A 26,007-nucleotide genomic window follows, 5' to 3' on the forward strand; every position below is an offset into this window, starting at 1 on the left:
TCAGTTAACATCAGTTGACGTCAACAGCTGACATACTGATTCACACCTTTCAGTTGTTCCCGGAACTATTTAAGAGCACAGAGCCCAAGTGAGTGCAGTGATCCTGTTTCAAGTATTTGGTGCTCTGGCTTCCTGTTGCATCCCAGAAGTTACCTACTCATTACAAGCAGATTTATATGGCTCTATAGCACAGCTGAGATTCTTTGAAAATTTTTTTTATTATTAAAACAAAACCAATCATTTGCATAGCCTTGATTTTGATTACCAGAGGACACAGATATGATTGCATAGGTAACAGAAGAAAATGAACCATATGAACTGCTTTCTTTGTCATTGTAGAGCTCTGAATTCCAGCCTGCTTTCTGACGTGATGAAGATAAGGTGTTATTACAGTGCACACACTCAGAAACTATTACACAATACCCATTAAAAAAAAACCCTACACACATCACATATTCAACTAGTTTGACCAGACTTCTGTTTTCCACAAGACCTCTTACCTTGCTGTAAGACAGAATTACCCAGGGTACAAAATGGACCCTCCACTAAAAGGCTTTTAGGAATCTAATTACAGAATGGCAAAAATGTTGAATAGAGGCACATTGAGTAACACGGCTGTCATTTTATGGCAATGATGCCATAATGCATGATAAAGAACTAAGAGCCACTCGTACCCAATAAAGTCAATGGGAAGATTTGCATCAGCGTACAAGAGCATAAAGGAAAGGAAAACAATGTTTCTTACACTGCACTGCTAGGAAAATTGAACCATTGTGGCCACAAAACATGGCTAGATTGCAGTAAGGCCATTTGTAAGGGGAAGTTTAGACACACAGAATTGCTAAGAGCAACAGAGGGGGACAGAAGGAAAGCTGGTGAACGTCCTGTTGCCAGTTTTGTCCCCACAGTCACTCCAAGAAGCTGCTGGGAGGCACTTTTACAAGTAGGGCCCAGGGGCTGCTGTCCCACTGCATCAATGATGTTGAGGGCAGTGAGCTCTGTCCCTGCCCCAGTGCCTTCTCTTTCCTCCCTGTGGTAAGAATTTAAACAGCACAGTATATTTCTACCCTCTCTCATAAAGCTTTGAGCCAGATACTACTGCTTTCACCTAACAAATGGGTTGATGTCTTCCGACCAAGTATACTTTCTACAGTATCATAATCCTTCTATAAATTTCTCTGAACCCTCAATTCGCTCTGATGAAGATCGGTGGAAATTCATTCTCAGTTTCTGTGTGCCTTGCTTTGTGTTACAGTGACAAATGCACATCAGTGGGTAATTAACTTCTTGGTCAGTAGATAGGCTATGGCCATCAATTTCTGTGAACTAAATGCGCTAAATCTATGCAGTAAATCTACCCTTAGAAGCAGGATGATTGTAAAGCACCAAGCACCAATAAACACCAATCAAAACCTAAAGAACCCAGTACTGCCAAACACTGCCACCAACAATACTGCTGGCTGGAGTGGGCAATTCCTTTAAGTAAGCGTAAGTAATATATATAATACCCACAGACACAGTACATCAGACCAGATGAATTCTAAAATGGCGTGGTCTAAAGGTGTATCAGATCTCTCATGTTAGTTGCTGCTAGTTTTATCACATGCTTATGTCACTGAGATATTAAGGCTGAAAGGTCACATCATACCTTAGGAGGTAACCGTCATTGTAAACATAGAGTCTCTGATCTGTGGGGTTATAATCAATGCTTTGGATTGTGTCTAATTTTTTGTCCATAATGACACTAACACTACCTTCTTGGCCAGTACTTGTGTCATACATGTAGAAGATTTCCTCTTTCCTAGTGCTCACTGGCCTTGTGGCATACAGAATACCACATAACATGAAAGCATTGGAAATAGATGGTTTGTACTGTCTTGTCTGCCAAGTATTTAGCACATCAAGAGTGGTCTCATTGAGTTTGCTAATCACAACGTTGCCCATGCTATTTTCTGTTGAATATATTACCCATAACCCACTTTCATCCACAGCAAAATCTATGTCTTGCCATGATACACCTGCATAAGAGAAACGGTTACCGTAAACAGCATTTGGAAGCTCCTTCTTTAAAACCATGGTGTTTGTTTCTATATCATGCTTCACCATATATCTTGAATTATAAGCATGATAGTACAAATAATTATTATAAAGGGCAGCACCACTTCCTTCCCCGTATGTTATTCTATTTTCATACGTTGGATTAAACAGCAACAAATTATCAAAGGAACTATAAATTCTGTAGTATTCCAACTGTCTCCCATTTGTATTTAATGGTGCAACCCAATAGAGTTCATTCTCTGGGTTAGAGGGAGAGTAGTCTCTACCCCAGGAACCATATTTGTAGGAAGATCCTCTCCAGTTCAGCTTTACAATATAGGGCTGGCTAACATTCAGCAGTCCATGGTGAATGCAGCTACCTGAAATTAGAAAGAAAAACACAGGGTTTCCAAATGTCATCATTAGGAGAGAGGTTTCACATATTGCATCCTCCGGAGCGTGCGTACTAGAGATTAGCTTCATGGCAAAGCCCAGGCGTAAATGCATAGCTTCATGAGTAAAAGGCTGGTTTTGGGGCCAAGGTCAGCAACTGGATGGCTCTGAGTGTTCCAAGTTGACTCAGAAAGTTAGTAAAAAAGGAAAAAAAAGCAGTATACATATTATTACAGCTGTGAGGGGCAAGTAGGGGTGGAAAAAAGATAGGGACATCCATCCTCAGTTAGGATTAATTTGCAGAAAATGAGTGCTCACTGTGCTGCTCCAGGCAAGGAATAGATTTTTGTTTCTACCCATTTGATGCACACCAGCCAGATGCACTAGGAAATCCCTTGGAAAATACAATTTCAGAAGCATTTTAGGTGATTTTTTACCGCAGTGGATCTGAGAGCATAGGAGATGGGGAAAAAAAGAAAGGGGAGCATCTGATTTCTGTGTATTTCATTGTGGAAGGGAAGGAAGAAGCAGCCGCAGCAGTAATTCCAGAGTCACATATCAGATTAGCATTCCGCTGCCAGAATCACAGCTTTCCAACAGGGCATCACAGCTGCATGGTCCTTCCACCTCAGGCCCTCAAAGAAATCTGCACACAGTAACAATCATAGCCTAGGAAATGTATACAGATATTACTCTGAGTTTTCATGTGAAGCAGCTCTAAGGAGAATTTAACTTCAAGCTGAACCAGAACAGCTCTGTTTTCCGCATATCAACTATGAAGCCATTTCAAGCTCATGGAAAAATTAATCAAAATACAAGAAATACTTTCCTTCTCTCATGGTGAATGGCAGTGACATTCCTGTTTCCTGATATACTCTCAATATTGTAAGGCACTGGAGGAAAAAATCCTCCACTCACAAACACGCATGGGCCTCTGACAAGTCCAAAGCTGTCACTAGCAAAAACCAGCATGCTTTTTTCCAGGTGTTAACATTAGCTTTTTGTATTACTGCCGCAAAAGTGCCCCAGATTTTTCATTGTAAGGATATGTTCATCTGAGGTAATGGAGACAGAGGTGTCAAGTGGCTGGCACCAGCTTATAAGATTAGTGGTTTTCCAATTTTTCCCAATTCAATGAGGTGCTCTAGCCACTAGACAGTCTTCCTTATTAAAGATGGAGTGTAATATGAATAGACTCAACCTCACATGCCAATTAATGGGTAAACTAATGGCCACAACTGCTTGATGTTTCCTCAGCAAAGGAACTCTGTGCACCACCAGCTATGGCATCAATGATGAAAGTCAAACTCATCTTTTGAGCCTTTAACATTTTGTATGGGTAGCATGTCATGATTGCTTACAGCCTGTATGAAGAGTCGCTGTTCAAAAGCTCAGTCGTATGAAGGGATGTCTAGCATATAAATGACCTATGTCCTAGCACAAATCAGAAAGAAAAGTAACAGAGAGAGCATTTACCTTTTGCCCTTAAGGGGGAATCCCTTTGAGAGACTGCTGTTAAAGCTGGCCATCCCTAAGCAAAGCCAGACATACTTACAGACCTGAATTGAAAACTCCTAAAGCCACTGACAGGAAAAGCCTGGGAGGCATCTTGTTTTCAAAAGCATCATAATCTATCCCAAAGATAGAGGGAAATGTGGACACAGACCAATGTGAAGTACTCTTCTTGGAATAAGACTGGGGAACAAGATATTTGGTGAAAAACAGACTGATGCAAAAGCAAAGAAATGTTTTTTCTTATCTGCTTTTCCCAGGGGGAAGGTGCTCTGCATCAGGGTCAAGGAAACCTGTGGTCTGAATGTTAGAAAGGTCCAAGCAAGAGGGTAACATTTGTGCCAATGTGTGAAGTCCGTTTGGGCAGTGAAGCTCTCCATGTCTCCTTCCTTCTCAAAACAGTATTTATTTCCTTGCACTACAGAACACCTTCACTACTCACAGATTTGTGCTGTCTTTACTAGTGACTTGGGTGACATGTGATTCACCTGCAGCCTACTCTCAACATCTATGAAGAAGCTGGGGAGCAACTTTATATTAAATATAAATCACTACACTGAGCTAAAGCCCTGTGTCCCCAGGCCACATTGTCAACTTCCTTGGGTTCAGTAGTGCGCATGGGAGCAGCTCTGCATCGGTGACATGAGCTGTGAACAATCCTGTCTCCTCCCCCAGCCCCTTCTGTGTCCTGGGATTCTTGCATTTGAACCGTAGGATGACCTTGCTTGAACGCTGCTTCCCTCCATACCATCAAGAATCAAATGCGAATCAGCATTCCTGGCTTGAAGCAGATAAGCATTTAAGCATGCACTTAAGAGCTTTACAAAGGATGAGGCCCTGGAGCAGAACCTCATTTCCAAATATAGCACACAAGGAAGGCACTGCTGCATGGCTATCCTGGCTGTATCTCTGGAAATGGCACGTAGTATGGCTAGTAACATGGCCTCGGTACTTGGCACAGATACCAACGTTTGGAGGTGCTTATACCTCAGCTCATGCAAAGGAAGAAAGCTAAGGCAGACAGTGCAAAATGGCTTGCAGCCTGCCAACTTCATTAATCAATTTGAACTGTTTTTTCTTATATCTCTATTATGTATTGTTACCTCTGGCATGAGAGCTTCTTTCAATCTGGTGACATACTGTGTTTAAATCACAATAAACTTATCCCAGAAATAAATGGTTATTAAATGCTCTAAAACTCTTGATTTGTTTAGAAAAATATAGCACCAAAGCTTGCAGGTAGTGAAGCACTGCTAAGCTCATCTATATGCGACCTCAAATAATTTTTCATGTCATTAAGCAGAACACAATTCCAGATTTATTTTAATAATTCATACATTGTTTCATAAATAAAAAACAAACGTGTGTTCAGCAGAGAGACCTTTTTTACAAAAGAAATAATAAATTATTATTTCTTCCCTTAAAGAGATCTCTCTGCTGAACACTTGTTTGGTTTTTATTTATGAAACAATGAATTATTTAAAAAAAGTTAGAAGCATGTTCAGTTTTAATGACATCAAAAATCGTCTGAGGTTTCTATAGAGTATGTGCTTGATTTTGATTTTCTTGAAAACTCTTCCCAGAATAATTATTTTTTTTACCAAAAAACTCTGTGGTAGTCAGGGGGTGATCTGTCTTCAGCACAGGTTCAGAAGAATTCATTGTTGTTTATTTAATCTAAACTTGCCTCCCTCTCTGAATCTTAAGGGAAAAAAAATGCACAAAGGAAACAAAATGTCATGTAATTTTGTAAATATTAGAAGGCACTTGAAATAAATCCATATGCATTATTCAGACTTTCAAGTTTTTGACTCCTTTATCCATTGTTCTGGGCCACTGATAAATGACATCTTGGTATTTTTGCCTGCCTTTATTTCATGCTTATGTAGCAAATAGGTGAGAGGAGGACTAACACAGGTACAAACACACATACTTCTCCCTACGTGAAGAACCAGTATCTCAGCTCAGTTGTTTACTAGTCCTTCTTATACATCAGAAAAAAGCTGACAGTTGTCAGGACTGGAGGAAGCCTGACTTGCTTGGCTAATGGGCTGCAGAATTGAGCATCCCATCGGGTCTCACTTCACCCATTTCACTCGGAAGCACTCACAAAGCATATCAGCTTCTCACTCTGACAATGAAGATGCTAAAAAATGTCCAGCAGCTTCCCCAAAGCAAGCAGCTGCATCTGATCACAGAAGAGAAGGCACCACAGTTCATCTATGCAGCTGAAAAGAACGAGACAAGGTGGGACCTACGTTTAAAGGAATTCACACAAAGGCCACAGAGACCAGGACCAGGCTGGTGCTACGTTCTCAGACATGCTTCTAAGCATCATATGTATACCCTCCTCTCCCACTGGACAAACCATTGCATCCAGATGTGTGAGCTGTTACCAGCCTTACTACAGCTTGAGGCACAGGAGACAGCTGCTCTGGGAAAGACTCATGTGGCTTCTACTGTCTTACTCACACAGGAAGACCCATGCAGACACCTCAGTCTTCACCAGTGTCACAGGACACAGACACAGGCTGACAGTTGGTCAGAGAAGACTTACATTGTCAGCATGTAACAGGAGGAGGTGGAGGGCTGGAGTTCACTGGCTTACCTTTGGGCAACAAAACATTTAGGTGCCTCATCTAAGCTCCCTCCATTGCCAGTGGAGAAATGCATGTGTCTCCTGGGGCAGTTCAGGCAGTCCTGGGGAGGAGGCACTGGCTGGCTCTTTTCGGGTTCCTGCAGGCTTGCCTCTCTCTTTGTATAGGGACATACTTATTTCAAAACACAACCCGAAACACTCAAAAACCACAGACATCTTGGGTACATAGGAGGTAAAATGTAAGGTAAAAGTGAAACGACTATACAAATCCAACAGGACTGCTTGAGTTTCAGTATTAGGTTACACCAGGTCTTCCTCCTGCTGAGACCTATTCACCAGTAACTTGAAATCCTTAATTCCTAAATGTATAAAAGCCAGAGCGGGGAAGGGGGAAACAGCTTTGCTCTTTTTTTCCTTTCTTTCTTCTTTTGCCTTTGAGAGTTTCATCTGACTCACTTCTCCCTGCTGCCTCTCTCAGATAATTTCAGTGAGATATGACAAAGAATCTACTGCAGAGTCCTCAAAGAACCATCCTGGGGTCTTTCCTCTTTATACTTGCCCTGATGAGAACAGCAGAAAAGAAAAACAAATGGATAAATATTTCTCCCCACTGGAGTGGTGAGAAGAAAGATGCCAGAAACTGCTGCAATGGGAAAGTCAGTGATGGTGAGGAGGATGATTAACTATGCATTTACTGAGCCCCATCTTAGACACTCAAATCTGCACCTCTCCAGTCAGAGAGTAAGGCAAATGGACACCAGTGATTTCATTTCAACTATGTTGTTTAAGAACAGGCCTGCTCACTCTGAGAAATGCAGCAGCAAAAGCCTTTGGGGACAGAGTCAGAGGGCTGCATACTACAGCACTGAGAAGCAAGAAGCTTTAATTAAACTTGCCTTTAGACTCATGGTCTTAGACAGCTTGGGGATTAGCCAAGCTCTCTGCAGTTCATGTTGCCTACCCCAAATTTGCAGGAGAGAGGATGAAGGAGGAAAGAAAACACGGCCGGAAAAAAGGACAAAGAGTCAGTTTAATACAAACATTATAAATATAATATGAACTAAAAACAGGGCAAGGCCAAATGGTTTGGCAGGAATTCAAGGCATTCAAGCTTGCAGACAAAATGTATGGAAATTGTGTTCATACACATAAATGAGTGCTAGAGAGCTTTGGAGGCCTAGGTGTGAGCATCCATGCAAAACCTCCAAAACGACCATCTAGAAAATGCAGCTCGCTCACTTACTTACTCCATGTCCCCAAGCAATAACATTGTACTACTTCTACTTGTTTTCAGATACAGTTTTCAGAACACGTAATTGCTCTACAAAGTTTTTTGCCCAGAGAATACTTTTTCTCCACCAAGCACACAAAGTCAGGATATGCCAGTCCTGTGTGGATTAGCAGGGATCTGATCCTACATAATACCTGGGTTATCTGTACAGCTGGCATCTCCCAAGAGGCAGGAAACTTGCCAGCCCAGGGCAGTTGCTCTGACAGTCCTTTATGCCGACCCCAGCATCCACTCTCACCCTAAAGGTGGCCATGACAATATGCCCACATACATCCTCCAATCCCTCTGGGATTCCTATTGCTGTGGGCAGAAGATAAACTCACAGACAACACCAGAGGATGTCTTCAGCTGATGTCTGTGGTTGTATTTCTTTGGAAGTCAATGGAGCTATTGTTTGTATCACCTGGGATTTTGGTCTTCTAAGTTATTTTCTGCTCTGTAGTTTTCACATAATGTAGAACATCCAAAGGTGCCTGAGCTAGCTGGCACACAGGTCAGGAATATGGTCCCAGATGAACTCTATCGATCTCCCCACTATGGCCTGAGAAAAAATGCTAAATAATCCTAGTACGGCCACAATCCTATGCACTTACATTTACCCATCCTGCTCTAGACATGACTTGCTTATCCCTGCACAAAGCTGTGCTGTGAAGCCTAGAACTCCCTTTCCCACTCCATGAAAGTTCCTATGTCTCACAGATGCTCATGTCAACCACCCAGATGTAAAAGCAGCCCCTTTCTCCACCACTCATGGAAGGACATAGTATTCTTGTTCCAGAGTTCACTTCTTTCCCACTGAAATAAGGGCTTGCTGTAGGCTTGACACACTGTCACCCTCAGTAAATCAATGAGATGCCCCCCCAAATCCTTACAAACTTTAGGGTTTGTTGTTTTTTTTCTTTCATTGGAACATTTTAAGCCCTTCCTTAAGGAGCAGAGAAGCACCTTGAGATTTTGCAACGCAGGTTTTTGTTTCAGCTTTCTCTCCTGCCTGATGCCCAGACAAGGTTCCACGCATGTATCCTGCAGAGAAGAGGAGCAGCTGCCTACACTGCCATGAAACCCTCAGGAGATCGCAATAGGAAAGGCTGCTGACCCTAAGAGAAGTTTGTATTTCTGCCTCTCACCTTCCCAATGAGATATTTGAACTAGCTGGCCCCAAGGTCATAAGAGGTAAATGCTGGTAGGTGCAAATCTGTACTCCTTGCAAGCACTACTGCTCCTTTTCTATGGGCAATTCTAGATGATAGCTAACCAGCTTATGTGAAAAGGCAGAGTTCTTCCCCTGGGTATTGTACACAACAGAGCACTTTCTCTCTGGCAATACTCTGTCAAAAGGAACTCCCTGTGTATACAACACTCATGGGATCAACACAGTTTGATAAATCCTCCTGTATGTTAGCAAGTGGGGTGCTTGACCTGGCATACCTACACCAGTGTTTCCTAAATGATCTGCTCCAGTGTATTATATCTGACTCTGAAAACTTCTCAGACTATGATTCACTCACAGTGTGATTTTTCAAACTGAACACAATGTCAAGACAAAAATTATTCCAGTTGTAAACTAATTACCACATGACCTGTGACTGTTGATACTTTTATATGAACTGCATTCTGGAACCACTGATCTTAGCCCCAGAACATAACCTTTATTAGTTAAGAAAATTATAAAATCCTAGTTCAGTAGAAATCAGTAATAAAGCTCCCACTTATCTGCCGAGACCAGAATTTCCCAAGTTTCTTGACCTTCTGACTTAGAAAAATCTTTTCTAAAGGTTGTGAATCAAAAGTAATCTTCACGCAAAGCTACCTTCTGGAGCTCGCGTACCAACAGCTTTAGTAATCAACTGTTGCTCATACATTTCCAAGCAGCATTAGAACAAAATTGCCACGACATAGTCACACTCACAGGAGCTATTAAAAATCAAAGCTGGCCGGAAAAAAAGCATAATTTCCCACAAAAACAAAACAAAACAAGAAAGCAATTTTTTTGAAAAAGAGGGGTTAGAGATTTGTTTTTCATACTGCAGGTGAGAGGAAGATGACAACTTTTTCCAGTTGAAAATAGGTACTGTGTCTGAAAGAGTTTGTTTCCTGACTTTATTTTCCTTTTGAACCCATTGATGAAACATTAGGAGCTGTCTGCTCAATTTTTCAAGAGCTAAGTAGTATCATTACAATTGTATTTAATATTAACAAAGTGAAACCTCTGCATTTACTATTCTACCCATGTATTATGTTGTTTCTTATCTGATAGAAACGCTTACCTGGTGGGAAATACGGGGATACTGTAGTTTTGTTTGTGCTCTCTTCACACTCTTTCAGTCGTTTCTGCAGATCCACAATTTGTCGACGAATTGCAAGGATATTGTTTTTGTCCAGTGATTCTAGTTCATTTACCAGTATAGTCAGATTTGTGATCTAGAGGACAAAAAACAAAAAAAGAGAAGTTTAAATTTCTGTTGACTCTATTTTATAGATATTTTCAAGCAGTGTTGATCTTACCACAAAGACATTACAGAACAGTTTTTAAGAAATACCCCTAAGAATAGGCTTTATCCTGCTAGTCTGAGCTTCATATTTCCAGCAGATGTATGTGACCACGAGGAAATGTTTTAGCTTTCAGTTGTATAACATAATGCAAAAATATAATGTTATTTTCGTACTACATACGAAAATACCCAGTAAGTCTTAGGAGTTACTAGCTATTATATGTAAAAAGTATTTATTCCAGCCTTACAAAAGTATCTGGAATTTTACCTGCAAAGATAAATAACGTTCTCCATCACCTGCTTGATGATCTAGAGGACAAGGGAGTAAATGATATTTCACTTTCCATCTAAAGTAATTATATTCTCTAGGTGAGTGATTAACTACAATTTTGAAGATGTGATTTATAGTCTGCTGGGAAGGTGATAGTCTTTCCCATTTCTTGATTTCATATTGATTGGGCCACTGCCCTAGCAACCAGAAGCTAATTTTTTAATTATCTATGTAAAGCACAGAGGCTTTCAAGCATAGGGGTCTATAAATTAATACTTATTATAATAATATAATCAGCTTGTGTGCTTAACATTATGCAAAACTGTTAACTGCCAGGCAGATATTTGGTAAAAATAAAGTGTTCTCCGTTTGTTTTGGGGTTTCTTTGCTTTTTAATGCTCCATATCAAGGAAAAAGCTGTTAACATATTTAAGGTCAAGCTTTCTTTTAATTTTTGCTGATGAACCACTAAAATAATTCCACTGACTGCAGTAGAGACAGGCTACATTTCCTCAACCTAAACATCAAAGAGAGAATAGACTATCTGTGTATTTGAACTCTCTGTAGCTAATTAAGACTTTGGCAATACCTCCAAATATATTTGCTCAACGATGACATTGCTTCCGACAAGGCTGAATTTCAGCTGAGTGACCAGTCTCTCTAGGTCACTGATTTCCACTTTCAGCAACTGGAAGTCCAGCTCTGTGTAAGATATACTGCTCTTCTCCATATGCTGCACTCTGATGGTTAGATTAAGGATTTGCTGCTGATATAGTTCAATCTTTTTTGAGTACTCTCTAACCTTGAAAAAAGAAAAAAAAGGTACATATTCCAGTCCAGGTTAGCAAATAAGACAATCCTGTTTGAAATCTTTATTATATTTGTCAGTACCCCACGCATGATTTCCACATACTTGACATATATATTCTTCACGTAAACTACATAAATGAAATTCTCATCACATATATAAAATATGTGAAATTTAATCCTCATTTACTGTTGGCAGTTGCACAAAATCCCCTCAGGAATGCATGGGGATAATTGAAGGCAGAATTTTACTCAGTCTTCCATTTTTTTTAATTCTTTGCCAATATTGCCTCTCTGAGCTAATTTTATCCTCAGTATGCCAAGAACTTATATTGGCAGAAATTTTATTAGGAAATCTGCAATGTATTATCTCACAAAAGAAACCCAAGGAGGCTGAAAAATGCAATAAAGGATTCCCAAGTTTTTCAACTTCATTTCCCATTAGCTCTGAATCCAAATAGGATTTTACCCTGTGTACATTCGAATTGTGTCAAAAGCTGGCAGAACTGATCTGAGGTTTGTCTTTGGGCAGGGGGAAAATGTTTAAACACAGCATTAAAAAACAAATCTGGTTTAAATGAAAGTGTAAAATATATTGCAGGCTTTAGCTAAAGTAGTTTATGTGGCAGCTTTTTCAGCCTTTGAACCATTAAACAGTTGTCCGGATAAATATATTTTCACACATGTATCTGCTGAGGTAAAGATCACAGCACAAGCACTGTGATGCAGAGTGATTAGATTGTATGGAATTGGGACATTCGTTGAAAAATGTTAGTTCCTTGAAATCTAACAAACACTTTGGGAAAGACATGTAATTTCTTTCCCATATGCTTCATAAATGTTATGTCTCTTTTCCCTTAAATCTGGCACTGGAACAGGCTGCCCAGGGAGGTTGTGGAGTCTCCCTTTCTGGAGACATTCAAAAACTCCCTGGACATGTTCCTGTGTAACCCATTCTAGGTGGCCCTGCCTTGGCAGCGGGTTGGACTAGATGATCTCCAGAGGTCCCTTCCAACCCTAGTGATTCTGTAATTCTGTGAATATAATTATGTTCTTGAAAAATCCAGATGTAGTTGGACCTCACATTTCATTAATCAGCAAAATCAGTCTGGAGCTGGAAGATAACACACCCCCACCCCCAAAAAAAAAAAAAAAAAAAAAAAAAATCTTCTGAAAATAATCTTCAAAGGTCAATGTTTAAACTGTATGTCTAAAGTTTGCACAACAAAAAAAGGAAAGAATATGTGATTACAGCCTGAAAAATATAAAGCGAGCCCATGTGTGAACAAAATTGCACTGCTGTGTGAAGCTATGTATATCAGAGAGGTATGTGGAAATTTATCTAGGTATTAATAACCTTTCTTACAGTAATAGTAATAATAAGAATAACAATAATTATGCAATACAGACCAAATCTACAAACTACTGAAATAGACTGCTGGGATTAGTGATGGCTACTCATTAGTGAGAAACCTGTGAATTTGAAGTTTTCTCCAGGGTCCTGAGGGCCTGGACAAAATGCTGAGGGCTGGAACTAGGCATACATAGTTATTTCAGTCCTGATTGCAGAGTGCTGCAATTCACAGACCTAAAGTTCTCTTCCAACATCAGAGGGTTTTCACTCAGTCAACCATCGAGGTCATTTAAAGACATGTCAACACCATCCAGTGCAGTATAGCTGAGAGATATCCAAGTTGAGCTTGAACTAGTGCCAGCACTCTGCAGTGCTCTGTACATTCACACCAGCATCGCAATGAACTTCAACTAATAGCTCCTCTGGTGAATTATTGGCCAAATATAATTTTCCCAGCAGTGCTCTAACAGGTTTATACTGCTTTTGCAGACAAATTTGGCACATATGTCAAGGAATTGCATTGCCCTGTGTGGACACTCCCGCCTGCTCAGATGTGGCTTAGGAGTTTCAGTAGCTTAGAAATATCAGTTGAAAAAGGAACATGATGTAGCTCTGTTGCTTGACAGATAGGTTTAAGCCGTTTATAATCCCTGTTCTTTTATTTCATCTACTTGCTAGGTACAGGTGGTTATCTCTTGACAGTCTGGCACAGAAATTCTGTGCATATCCCATATTTAGAGATACAGACCAATGACTAGTACTGATTGCTGCCACATTTGTCATAAAAGCCTAAAGCAGGGTAAGATGAGTGCATAAGACCTGTATTAGCTCTTTATAGGAAGAAAACGGAGCCATGTGAGGCATACGTAGGAAAAAATACCCTCAGTTTCAGTTTTTCCTCCTTTCTAAGCATTGTCACCCTTGTGGAATAAAAAGGGCAGGAAAAATTTGCGATGCTCATTTACTGTGTCGTTTACCTGCAATTGGTATTTATCAAAACAGGCTTTGCAGCATGCAGACACTTTTCCAGAACGCATTTGGAGAATACAGAAGGGGGAACAAAGGTGCAAGATGAAGATGTAGAAGAAAAAAGGTGGGAAGACTGAGGGAAGACAAGAGACAAGTGACAAAACCAGCAACTCTCTAAAGTCGCTCAGTCCAGGACATTGGCTTTGGGCAGGCCTGACCTCTACAGACCTGTAAGGAGCTAGGTTGGGAAGCAGTCTGCAAGCTGACACCAAGAATAATTTCACTGCAGGTTAACCTGTTTTGAAAACAGCTGTTCCTGTCAGAGCGCAGGCATGGTTTTTTCCTCCGGTTTTTGTTATGTGAGGATGTTGTGGCCGTTGTAAGCCAAGTTCTGAAAGGTACTTTTTCTCCTTGGGATCACATACTGGTCCAGCCCTGTCACAGAGGTGTCCTCTCCCTCTTCCTGTTAAGAGGAGCAGCCAATTCCCACTTTGCTTTGAAAGGTTAATTTTCTTCTGTAATCATAATTATGCTGGCAAAGGTTGATGTGACAGAGGAAAAATTAGACTGGTATTTTCAGCCTACAGTTTGTACTCATTTGGCACATGAGAGCATCTCTTTATCTGCAAGCTTCCTTGCCTGCTGATTCTATAAAAGGACCCCCTTGCTTTTGAATTAGCCAACAATCAGGCAAAAGGTTAACGATTCAATCAGGTTGTTTATCTGGGATTTGTAGCACATGGAAAGCATCCTTAAGAGGGTCCAATCCTGCAGCTGTTACACAGGAAAAGCTCCCATGAGCTTCAAAGCATGTTATAGAAGAGCGACTAAAGCATGGATTCTCAGAGTCAAAAAAGGAAACACTCAGTAGAAATTCCCACCCCTGTGGTGAGACTAGGTTATGTTTGAGTGTGATTGCCTAGAAATTTGCTCAGGATCATTTCTTACGACGACCAATAATGAGATCTTGACTTTCTTTCATTTCATTATTTCCTTCTTTCCATGAGTATTATCATGACTGAAGTAATATATTGAATTGTATTACCAGGAAAGGTGAAGAATTTTTAAGCATGGAGATGCATGCATCACAGATTACTTAAATTCAGATACCAATAAGGCAATGTTGAACAGCTTTCTTCTTTCTACAGAAAAGCAACATCATAACTGAGAAACCTTACACACACAGAATCACACCAAAATGCAATCTGTTCATTTTCGTTCCTGACCCAGTGTCTCTTTGCCAATATCACACCAAAGTATATGTCACACTTTATCTAACTAGATGCATTGTTACACTGCTTGGTTGATTGGTCTCGACAGGATGAAATTCAGTGAAGCCTGGGTGAGGTCGGCAAAAGAATTTTTGCTGTCTGCGGTGAGAATTGAAAGGTCAGTGTCTACACTGTGATACACTGCTGGGCACCTAAGGATAACAACACAGGTACACCAGGTGACACGAGCTGGCAACTTAGACATTGAAGTCCACAGTGGGGATTTATCTTGACCTGAATTTAGAGGTGAGTTTCAGGTACAAATCTGGACACCTAATTTTAGGTATCTATATATGTGTCTTTATATGAGCAAGATATCGGAACTCAGTAGAGATTGTCCACACAGAGAGGTCAAGCAGCACTTGAGGTGCCCTGCAGATCTGCACAGCACTAGCAGATAAGTCACCCATCCTAAAGGAAACAGAGGAAGTACTGGTAAGACACCGGTTACACCAGGGCACATAACTGGGAAAGGTGTCACACAGACACCTTGAAGAGCCATGCCAACTTTGTGGCTGGGAATCAGGCCTCTGATCCTGTCCCAGTGCAATTAGCTTAAAATGCCTGCACTGACCACAGTAGGAACAGTATGGGGACCTGAAATCTCAGAGATCTTCATGGATCATTAACTCTGAGCTACACCTTCATGCTGCAAGGAATCAGCTACCTCCTGTACTTGGAGGCAGTGGGACTTCTGTCAGTTTGCCCTTCATATCCCTGCTGACAGCTGAATGTGTCTCATTGTTAGCTTGAGTTCTTTCAAAACAAATTACTTGAACTGAAAGATCTTACCACAGGATCCTCTGCCTGTTGTTGTGTTTTTTATGCACAACTTCTTATCTGTTCTTGATTATACCAGAGGAGAGTTATGAATATTTATAGTCAGAATTTATAATTTAATGCCGTGCCTTTTCTGCTGATTAATTCAAGGACACTTCATTTCTTAAGATGCTTGGTTCCTGAAGGAAACACTTTCTGCTGGACACCTAATCTGAATCCTGAATATTTATCCAGTATCAAAAGTCAAAGACAGATTTCTGTCTTCACAGGCAGCTTCACCCCATGGACTGCAGCATGGGTAGGTTTGCTCGTCTTCCTCAAAACAAATGAATCTGAATTCATGCAAAAAACAGCCAAATAGCGTAAGGTGTGTTTGTCTTCAACAGCAATGCATAATTCAGCAGTCTTACTGCCACAACTTCAGATGTTGACAAGAAAGATATTTGATTTTTCTTTTTTTTTTTTTTTTTTTTTTTAATCCATGAGAGCAGAAGTGAAGGGGCAAATATTCACCTACTTCTTCACCATGGTCTGTGGTGACCTTTCTCCTCTTTCTGTTCATTTACCTCTCACAGGCTGGCTGGCTTGATACAAATAACAACACATGAAAGAGCAGGAGGCTTGGCTTCCTGTAGCTCTGTGTAGCAATCACAAACCAATAAAACTGAGCCAAAAGAAGAAAAACATAATCATTCTTCCAAAAATACCATATGCTTTTAGCTGTAAAGGCCTAGAAAAGAGACCTAAGGATATTCAAATGTATGACATGCTGCAATGTCAAAGATTTAAGATTGAATCACCCTTCTCCTTGTTGTTACAGAGTCCTTTTTCCTGCTGTTTGAAAGACACATCACAGAAAAGCACTGAGTGCTGTACTTTTCCACAGGCAACCATTTTCCAGCAAAGATACAATTGTTGTATTTATGAGAAAAGAACACCTTACTTGAGAAAGCTCTATCTCGAATTTCTTCATGAGTGTTGCCGCTATTATCTCCAATTGTTCAGCTTTCTGCACTGGGAAGGTGGTATCTGGCAAGTACACAGAGCACTGACAAATTCCCTCGTCATCCACAGAGCCGGACACATTGGCAAAGAGCTGCAATAACAAATCAGCAAGGAAAAAAAGTGTTAACATTCTTCTCTGGAATCAATAACTAATGTCTGACAATAATATGAGCTGTGACAATCATGAGATCAACAACTTCGTTAATAGACATCTTTCACCTTTTTCTTTTAAGGAACTCAAAATAGCTAGCCATTTTTATAACTCAGCCTTACAGTCTTCCTGAAAATAGTTAAATATTGCTGTAAAGATTTTACCATTACAAAAACACAGGCATATAATAGTCCTTACTTTCCCAGTCTTGTGGACAACATTCCTAAGATGATGACATAACTTTTACAGCAGATAGAAAAGCGCACAACAGCAGGAAAACAATAATTTAGTAAGTTAGGGTTTATAGTTACTGTTCTGTTATCTGAATTGATCAGGTCATCTAGTCATTTCCATCCACAGAGACAAAAGCACCGAAATAGAACCACACCAGTAACAGGGATTTTTGAAAAGAAAAATGCTTAATTTGTAGTTTCTCAGCCAGCCCCAGCGAACAGACACGTGCATTTAATTATATACCATAGAAAGGTGATGAATTAAATATGCAGGCTCAGCCTAAGGTAGAGATACTTATTTTGCTACAAAACATGGCATGTAACACCCACAAATCACAGTCCACCCATCCACATTTGTGAGTAGTTTGCAAAGTCATTGCCCGTGTCATTAGCATGAATCGTGACTGTCTGCATGCTCAAAGAATCACCATTGGAGCAACGTGTAATGTGTATGGAAAGGTCAGGGCTGGCAATTCATAATCTTGCCATAATTTACAACCAAAGCACATAATTTCCTATGAACACTGGGCTGAATACTGAGTGTGTTTGGAGCAGTTCTTTTTTGTTTGTACACAAAATGTTTCCTGGTTCATAAACCTATCACAAATTTATTAATAAAGATATTTGATGTTACTTTAAAATATTCTGGCACACATTTCAATGCAGCTGCATATGTCAAAGCTACAGGCTTGCTCTTTAAATACACTTCTTTCTATAATCTCTCTTCCTGCCTTGCAGAAATCCCAGTGTTATTCATCTGTTTTCTCTTTCCCTCTTAAAAATAAGCAAGCAAAAACCAAAACTATCCACTGAAAGCTGACGCTTCAGCACTTCTCCCCTTGCTTTTTCTCAGTGATTTCAACTAACTTCCTCACCACCAAGCCAGTGCAGAGCATGAAGTGATGGCCAGCAGCAAAGCTGTCTTGATCTGTGAGCCCAAGAAGAGAACAGCAGCAAGCAGGAATGATCCCAGATCACACTTCTGGCAACCTCTTTACCTCAGCCATAACAAAGAGGACACATCTCATTTTAAAAGAAAGTATGAAAAGAAGTTTTATTTGTGTTATTTAAGCACCATGAGCCTTAACACTACACTCATACACAGGCTGCTGAGGACATTTAATATGAAAGGAAGCAGAGAAGTATCTCATGGTATTGCAGAATGTCCCAGAACATAACTTCCATTGATTTCCCTGCCAGGTAGGTTACCAAAGCACTTCTGAAAATCCCACTGAGAATCTACTTCAAACTATTTCTATGTTTCCAAGTACTTTTGAAGATATGGCTAGCAGTACCTAAATAACTATGAAAAATAGGTTCATAAGTCACTTAGATGCTTCTATACCTCTGAGTCCTCTGTGTACGGGCATGACTGGGATGGCAAGTTGTTCAGCAATAACAGAAGAAACAGATGGGGTGTGGGATGACAAAAGAAGAAATAAATGTGGCCTAGTGAGTATATGTGACCTTCTTCAAGACTGTTGTGCACTGGCATGCTAATTTCTATATGGAAGGTATTGTATTCTATCCCTTCTGTGAATAGCACAAGGATAGCATATATGTCTATATGTATACAAAGAGAAAGTATACTATACATAGCACAGCATAGTGTGTACAATACATAATTATATGTTTCCATACATAGTATAGTGTGAACTATACACTGTATCCTCTGCTATAAACTAAAGTCTCGACTATATATAGCCATCAGTTTATCTAGAGGTACCATGCTTATTTCATGTGCTAAACAAACCGTTCATAAATGTATTCAGATGATCTCCCAAAAAAACTCCAATTTGTGCATTTAAACTCCCTATGAAAAGTAATCATTATATTTTAACATCTGTGTCAGGAGAGAGCCTGGAGTTGAAGGTAGAGCTTCACAGCAGTAAGTGCAGCTTATATCTAAGCCAAGAGACAGTTTCCCTAAAGGAGCAGACAGCCTGGGCAGACGGAACTGTTTCCATTCTTCCACTGACATTACAAACATTGGGATCATGATGTTGATGAAACCAAGAAGCACTATTCAGTAAGTGCTTCTATCAAAATATAATACCAGTCAAATGACAACCATATAACAAAAAAATCTTCCCTCATCCTGTAGAAAATTGCACAAGGTAGGCTGTTACTTTTGATCAAGTTTTATGTTTTTTAAAGTTTAAGAATTTATATTGGTTTTTTAAAAGAGAGCATACTGTCCTAGCCTACAGCAAGGACTTAACTGCACCACTTCACTCTGTAAAATTAAGCTGTTACATATACATATTTGAAGCTATGAGAGATGTTCCTTTTCCGCATCATTTCAATTTAAGAAAGGGAGTAGGAGCCAACGGTTACTCCATTTTCTGAAAACCAGAAAATTTATTCAGCTGCCCAAATGTGGACATAGGTTTACATCCTCACAGCAGCAAGGCCATTTCAGTGCTTAATTTCCAGCTACACTGTAGCCCTGTGGCATTCACAGCTCTGAATTACCTACTTGCTCATCCTAAGACATCCTAAGGAATCACACAGCAGGAAGGGAGGCCACAACAGGGACAGAGGCCACCTCAGCTGGGCAAAGAGGTGGATACGGTTTGGATCCTGCTACTGAGACTTGGAGAGAGACTCCTGACTCCATTTAACTTCCTATATCCTTTACTGGAGTGGGAAAAGGTCCCTCCACACACTCCAGGCGCCACACCGGGATACCCTGGACAACGAAGACCTGACACCAAGCTACCATCTCCAAACTGATGTGGAGCTGTGCTTTGGACAAACTCTGGTCTTGGTATTAGCTTGCAGGACCATTCAGAGCAAGTGTGTCACATTGAATCTGCTCCAAAGCAAACACGTTATTAAGCAGTCACTGACAGAGAGAGGGAAAGAAACCAGACCCTGAAATCCACAGACCATGGACTTGAGCACTGTATCAGAAGGTACAGAAATCAGATTCAAGTCCCTCTATCACTAAATAGTTGAATAAAATTTGGTCTAAGTAGAACAGGGAGAATCAAGATTTTCTCACCCTTGGCAACCACAAGTGGGCACTTCTCAGAAGACATAATTTCAAGGCCCTGTTCTGGCTTACATGGGAAGGCAGAGTTGAAAAGAAGTCTTCCTCTTCCTCCAGAAAGGCTGTAAGCACCAAGCTGTTTGATACATTGCCATCAAATCCCCATGGCCCCAGCTGTTTCATATCTGGGGTCCAGTTCAATAGTCACAAGGGTAATGCTGGAGCTTTGGATGTGACTTAAGGCATTGAATGACATGGCAGCAGCACTGAGGACTTGGGGAATTCACTACTGCCTAAAATCCTGGATACATAACACCTAAAAGCTTTTCCTGGGCAGCCTAACTGGCGTACCTGTATCAGGGTTAAATCTCTTGAGAGACTGTGTAGCATTTAAACAATGGGACACAAGTTCCTAATTTTGCTCTTTTCTGGACTTTATTGAATAACAGTAATGGTTATACCTTTGGGGGAGTGTGCAGGTTGCCAGTCACCTTGCTAGGCTGAGTCGCATATGGGAGCGTTGTATTGAGATGGGGGCTCTGAAAAGCAAAGGAAAGGCAGTTCCAGTGTTAATTCCTGCGAATAGCACCATCCCTTCCCCACTAGCTAGCCCCAACCCTGCACCTCCAAACCACTTTGATTTTACTATGGGAGCCATCCCCAGCAACTGTAAAATGAATTGGCTTTTCTGATTTGCTGCTAAGGTGACTAAGTTTCCCCAGGCGCAGTGTCACTTCATAGACACCTCTTCTTAAAAAAAGGCTCTGTGTGACCAGTGCAAGGCAGGGGATGCTCAGCCTGCCCAGGACATGTGAGCTGGGGCTCTGACAGGCAGCCCTAGTAGATTACATGTCAGTCTAAAATGACAGTACAGTGCTCTCCTGCCCTAAATTCGGAGACTACTGTCCTCCCAGCAGGGATGTCTGCTCCTCACTGCCCAGCACATGCTCCAGCTTCTCAGCACAGGACTTGTTGCCCTTTTCACGCCAAGATGTCAGGCTGCGAGCTGTGATGGCTGGGGCATGTGTCCCATTCTGCTACTAGCACCATGGAGGGGAAAGCATCCCACCATGGATTGGGGAGCCACTACACTGCTAAGGATACAGACAGGTCCAACTTGAGAGCCTTTTATGTAGTAAGACTATATACTTGCCCTTCAACTCTCATCTGTAGTTGGCATCTGCCTTCCTGCCACACCAAGGAGAGCAGCTGTCACCCTGGCACTGCCCTATGTGTCCCTAAAGGTCTGCTGTATCCTCACACAGTATGCAGAGCATGGTGCATCACCAGGATGCAGCATATTGCCACCCATAGCAGGGTCTCACCAAAATCTGTGGCAAACTGAGAACTGCAGCAAGACACACTCGATGTCAAATGGTATGACAGATTGAGCATCAAGTGGGCTTCCCCTGCAACAGAACGCTCACCCTTGGGCCTTTCTGCATTTCCCAAATCCCAGGCGGAGCCCCATTCCTGAGCCAGGGAATGGTGGGGAAATCCAAATGGCTGGCAAAGGGCAGGTCTGTTAAAGGGCACATCGTAAACAAGCTTTTGTGGGAGAGTTTGTCAAATAACCCATTTGAACAAGCATTTGTGTGCCTATATGATTACACTGAACATGGGGGGGGGGGGGGGAGGGTGGCCAGCTAGTAGCAATTAACAGTGCTAGGGCAGAGAGAATCAAAAATTGTGTAAATTACACAAACTGGGGACTAGCTCAAAGCAAAACAGACAAAGGAGAAACATCTCCCATATCAAGCTTATCAATATATATTCACACCTCCATCTTGACTTTTGCAACTTTCTGGGTTTTGAGTAGATAAAAGTACCTTCCTAGGTGATGCTGACTTCACTGCCTGCATCCACAGTGCTCCCAAACTTCAAACAAAGTAACTAGTGGCATGCAGGATTTTTCTGGTTGGTGACTAAACCACAGAAATAAGAGTCATTGGGAGCCAATATAGTTTTTGCCTGTTTGCTTTTTCCGGATTTTATCTAAATAATACCAAAAGGCAGTAACTTTGGGTCGAACAAAACCAAAATGGTTTGTTTCATTTGGAGGAGCTTTTAAGCTATTTGAAAAACTTTTCTTCTGATAATTTAAGCCCAGTTTTAAATTAAAAAAAAAAAAAAAAAACAGAAGAAAAAAAACAGTAAGATATCAAAACAGATCTTTCACTAGTGTGACTTTTTATTCTTAAAATTTTTTTTCTAGTTTTGCTCTTCTCCCTTCCTCCCTGAATTTGTTGTTGCTTTAGGTGGTGTCCAGGGTTCAGCTATAGCAGTCATTTTTCTCCTTCTTAGTAGCTGGTGCAGCGCTGTGGTTTTGACTTTCAGCCTGGGAACAACGCTGATAACACCAATGTTTTTAGTTGTTGCTAAGTAATGTTTACTGCAACCAAGGACTTTCTCAGTCTCATGCTTTGCCAGGGAGGAGGGGAAGCCGGAAGGAAGCAGAGACAGGACACCTGACCCAAACTAGCCAAAGGGGTATTCCATACCACAGCACGTCATGCCCAGTATATAAACTGAGGGGAGTTACCCGGAAGGCCCAGATCGCTGCTGGGGTCAGGCTGGGTATCGGTCGGCGGGTGGTGAGCAATTGTATCCTCTCCCCTTGTTATTTCCCTTATCGTTATTATCATTGGTGGTAGCAGTAGTGGTTTTGTATTATACCTTAGTTATTGGACTGTTCTTATCTCAACCCGTGGGAGTTACATTCTTCCGATTCTCCTCCCCATCCCTCCAGGAGCAGGGAGGAGAAGAAGGGGGGGAGTAAACGAGCGGCTGTGTGGTTCCAAGTTACCGGCCAGGCTTAAACCACGACAGGTGGCTGTTTGGGTTTTTTTAACTCTGATAGATGGCTTTGATTTAAACATCTCTCTTGCCCAACCAGATACAGTTTTATGGGAAAGAGGGAGAGCACCCCACAAAAACCACCCAGCATGGTTTTTGTGCACCTGGTTGCAGAGTATGAGAACAATCATGCAACTGGAAAAGCCCCCATCTCCTAACTCCTTAGACATCAAAGATGTGGATACTTTCCTGCTATAAGCCCTTGCCAATTAATTAGAAGCTACACAGAGCATTTAATATCCACTCAGATCCTCACTGGGAGTTGCACTCATCTAACCAAAGGCAGAATTTGACTCTGATTTTAAACCTGTGCCTCACTTTTACATTTATTACCCAGTCACTATACATTAGTTGGGGGGAGGATGGAGGAATACCTCAAACTTTCTCCATGCAGCAATCTCAATATTTGCCCAATAGTAACCCTAAAAGAATAAAGAATTTTCAGCAATCTAAATTACATGAGAAGAAAAAAAGGCACCAAAACTCAGGTTATGACATCTCCATCTTACCCCTTCTGTTGCTGCCGTTGTTACAGCCAGAACAATCATGCTTTGCATGAGCAGCAGCACAGCCACCTGTGTGTGCTTCATCTTCTCAGCCAGCAGATGTGACAGCAAAGGGACAAAGGAGGTCTTTTATAGTACAGCCTGGGGATTTCCCAACTAAACTTTAAGGAACTTGCATATTTTTTTAAGTTTTTGGATAAGTGATGCCATGAAGTCATATAACAACAGGTGCCAAATTGCTAATGTACAAAGAAAGTATGACTTACCATCACAAATTTACTACATCCAGTTTCCTACCAGGAAAGCTCTCCCATATGGTGCAGTATCTAATCTTAATCTTGATTAAGCAGAACATTGGGTGTTCATTTGATAGGACAGGTAGATAGACACTTCCTCTTACTGTGACTCAATCACAAAAATTCTTAAAGATGCCTTCTAAGCTATGCAGACAATACAGGTCTGGGTAGTATTTATTACTTCTTATAAGTAAGAGAAGAGCAGGTCAGGTTAGACTGTTCACACACCAGAAACATCATCCATCTTTTAAAAAGACAAACAGACCTTTGACAATAATGCAGAGAGGTCTTTACAGCTTTTCAATTCCTTCAGTTCTCACATAGCACAGGTGGGACACAAACAGACTATCTCTTCCCATTTTCTTTTCCCAGAAGGCTTATGTCTTGTACATTGGCACTATGTACCCATTAATGCTTACTCGTGCATTAACACTGTGCACCCATCAGCGCTTACTCACTTGCTCTCTTTTCATAGAGCTGCATGCCACCTGACCGCAACTATTCATTGTCCTGCTTCTAGAACACTGATCTAGAAAGATTAAAAAAGGTCACAGGCAATGCTTAGTGTGGCCCCCACACTCCCCAGCTCTACCACACTACTGTATGACAGGCACTGAGCTGCCTGCAGTTCCCAAGGTACCTAGCCCACCATGGGAACCTCCCACTTCCAACAAGCTACCACTTTGGTGGAGTCAGCTGCAAGCCTCCACCAGGTGCAAGAGAAATCAAGATTCCTCTCCAGAGTTCTGTGGATCACTGAGAAAATGAGCTTGGTGTCTCGGAGGAAGGTTCAAGCTGGGACCAAGAGGATGGCCATATCTGTGCACTTGTAAAAGATGTCAACAAGTCTCTAGACCAAAGCTTGTCCCTTCCTGTGCCTGTATTGCCCATGCAGTGTTTGCTCTTTCCTTCTTAAATTTGTCAGACTTAGTTCTTCTGCTGGGTCAGTTGTGTGTAAGTAGAGAAGGCAGTTAGGAGACCCTTATTCCCTTCCAATGTTGGAGGGCAGAGGCAATGCAGGAGCAGTGGTACTTCTGAGCAGCAGTGCTGCCTCATGTGAAACCCATCTCCCAGGTGAGGAACTCAGAAGGCTTTCTTGTGTTACCGAAGCACTATCAGCTGCAGCTGGCAAATTGGAAAATTGAGGCTCAGGGCAGATCCACACTGGAAAACTCTTCAGAGCAATCAAGTCCATTGGGGTAACATGTTTTTACCACAGCTTCTCATAAGCATAAGCCTCTGACAGATTCACAAGGCTGGCAGCAGCTATCTTTTTTGAGAAGTAGCTCATTTTGTAGGGAATGGATATAATATGTTCTTGCAAAAACACTTTTTCACAACAGAAGCTGCATCTCTGCTGGAGGTTTTCATAGCTAATAATTCAATGTAAGATAGACAAGACATGGAAGGCATGTGAAATGTCTATGCAAGAAGAACCAGAGCCTTGGTGGTAGAGCAAGAAAACGGATCTATGCCTCTTCCTCACAGGTTACAGTGGTCTGAGTTCCTGGGGTAAATCACAGTACTATCAAGGGAATGGAAAGACTGAAGCTGTAATGACAGTGTCTTTATAAGGGCTCAGGCCCTGAGCTCCAGTCCAAAAGGAGCAGATTGGCCCACACCTGAGCAGCTATAGGCTATGAACTACCCTCTGCACCATAAGAAAAACATTTTGGCCATTCCAGAGCAGAGTTCAAGTGCAAACCAGCACATACGTATTGCAGGTAACTGGTAAGCCTACACTGCCCATCTAGTTAACTTCCAGTTTACTCTCAGGTTGTGATATCCTGATATTGCATAATTGCCACTTCCTTCCCAGCATCTTTTTTTGAGTGAACCAACTGATCTTTTTCACACAAAAATGAGGAAAGTCATGGGAACAGATCACTCCCAAAAGATGGCATTGATGAGGGTTTAATCCTTATCGATGCTGCCTAGTCCTCCAACTCCTGCCATGAGCCCTCTTGGCACATCCCTTGCTATGGAAATGCCACTCTGGTGGGCTGCAACACATGCCTCAGGTTATTTGTGATGCTCCAAACAAAAAGAAAATAGATAGGTAGGTAGATAGATAGATGGATAGATAGATAGATCAATCGATAAAAACACAAAAAAGCAATGATCACAAGAGCCAAAGGTTCCAGAAGAGACTGAAAAGGAGAATTGCTCTGCTTCATTGTGTGGATACA

General features: G+C 41.3%; 1 protein-coding gene across 2 annotated transcripts; it reads right to left on the bottom strand.

Annotated features, from left to right (window-relative positions):
* Nucleotides 1-199: 199 nt before the first annotated feature.
* OLFM4 (olfactomedin 4) lies at nucleotides 200-23,608 on the bottom strand. Of its 2 annotated transcripts, XM_030476243.1 has the most exons (6): nucleotides 23,526-23,606; nucleotides 20,622-20,699; nucleotides 16,720-16,872; nucleotides 11,185-11,397; nucleotides 10,100-10,253; nucleotides 200-2,417 (listed from the first exon to the last, which is right to left on the bottom strand). In XM_030476243.1, exons 1-6 carry the CDS (start codon nucleotides 23,604-23,606, stop codon nucleotides 1,624-1,626), a joined length of 1,473 nt encoding a protein of 490 aa, XP_030332103.1. In that variant the 3' UTR covers nucleotides 200-1,623. The 2 variants fall into 2 exon arrangements, with proteins under 2 accessions (XP_030332103.1, XP_030332104.1); XM_030476244.1 differs by lacking the exon at nucleotides 20,622-20,699 and having other exon boundaries at nucleotides 23,526-23,608.
* Nucleotides 23,609-26,007: the final 2,399 nt, after the last annotated feature.

This window comes from Strigops habroptila, chromosome 2, assembly GCF_004027225.2.
Source record: "Strigops habroptila isolate Jane chromosome 2, bStrHab1.2.pri, whole genome shotgun sequence".
Lineage (NCBI taxonomy): Eukaryota > Metazoa > Chordata > Aves > Psittaciformes > Psittacidae > Strigops > Strigops habroptila.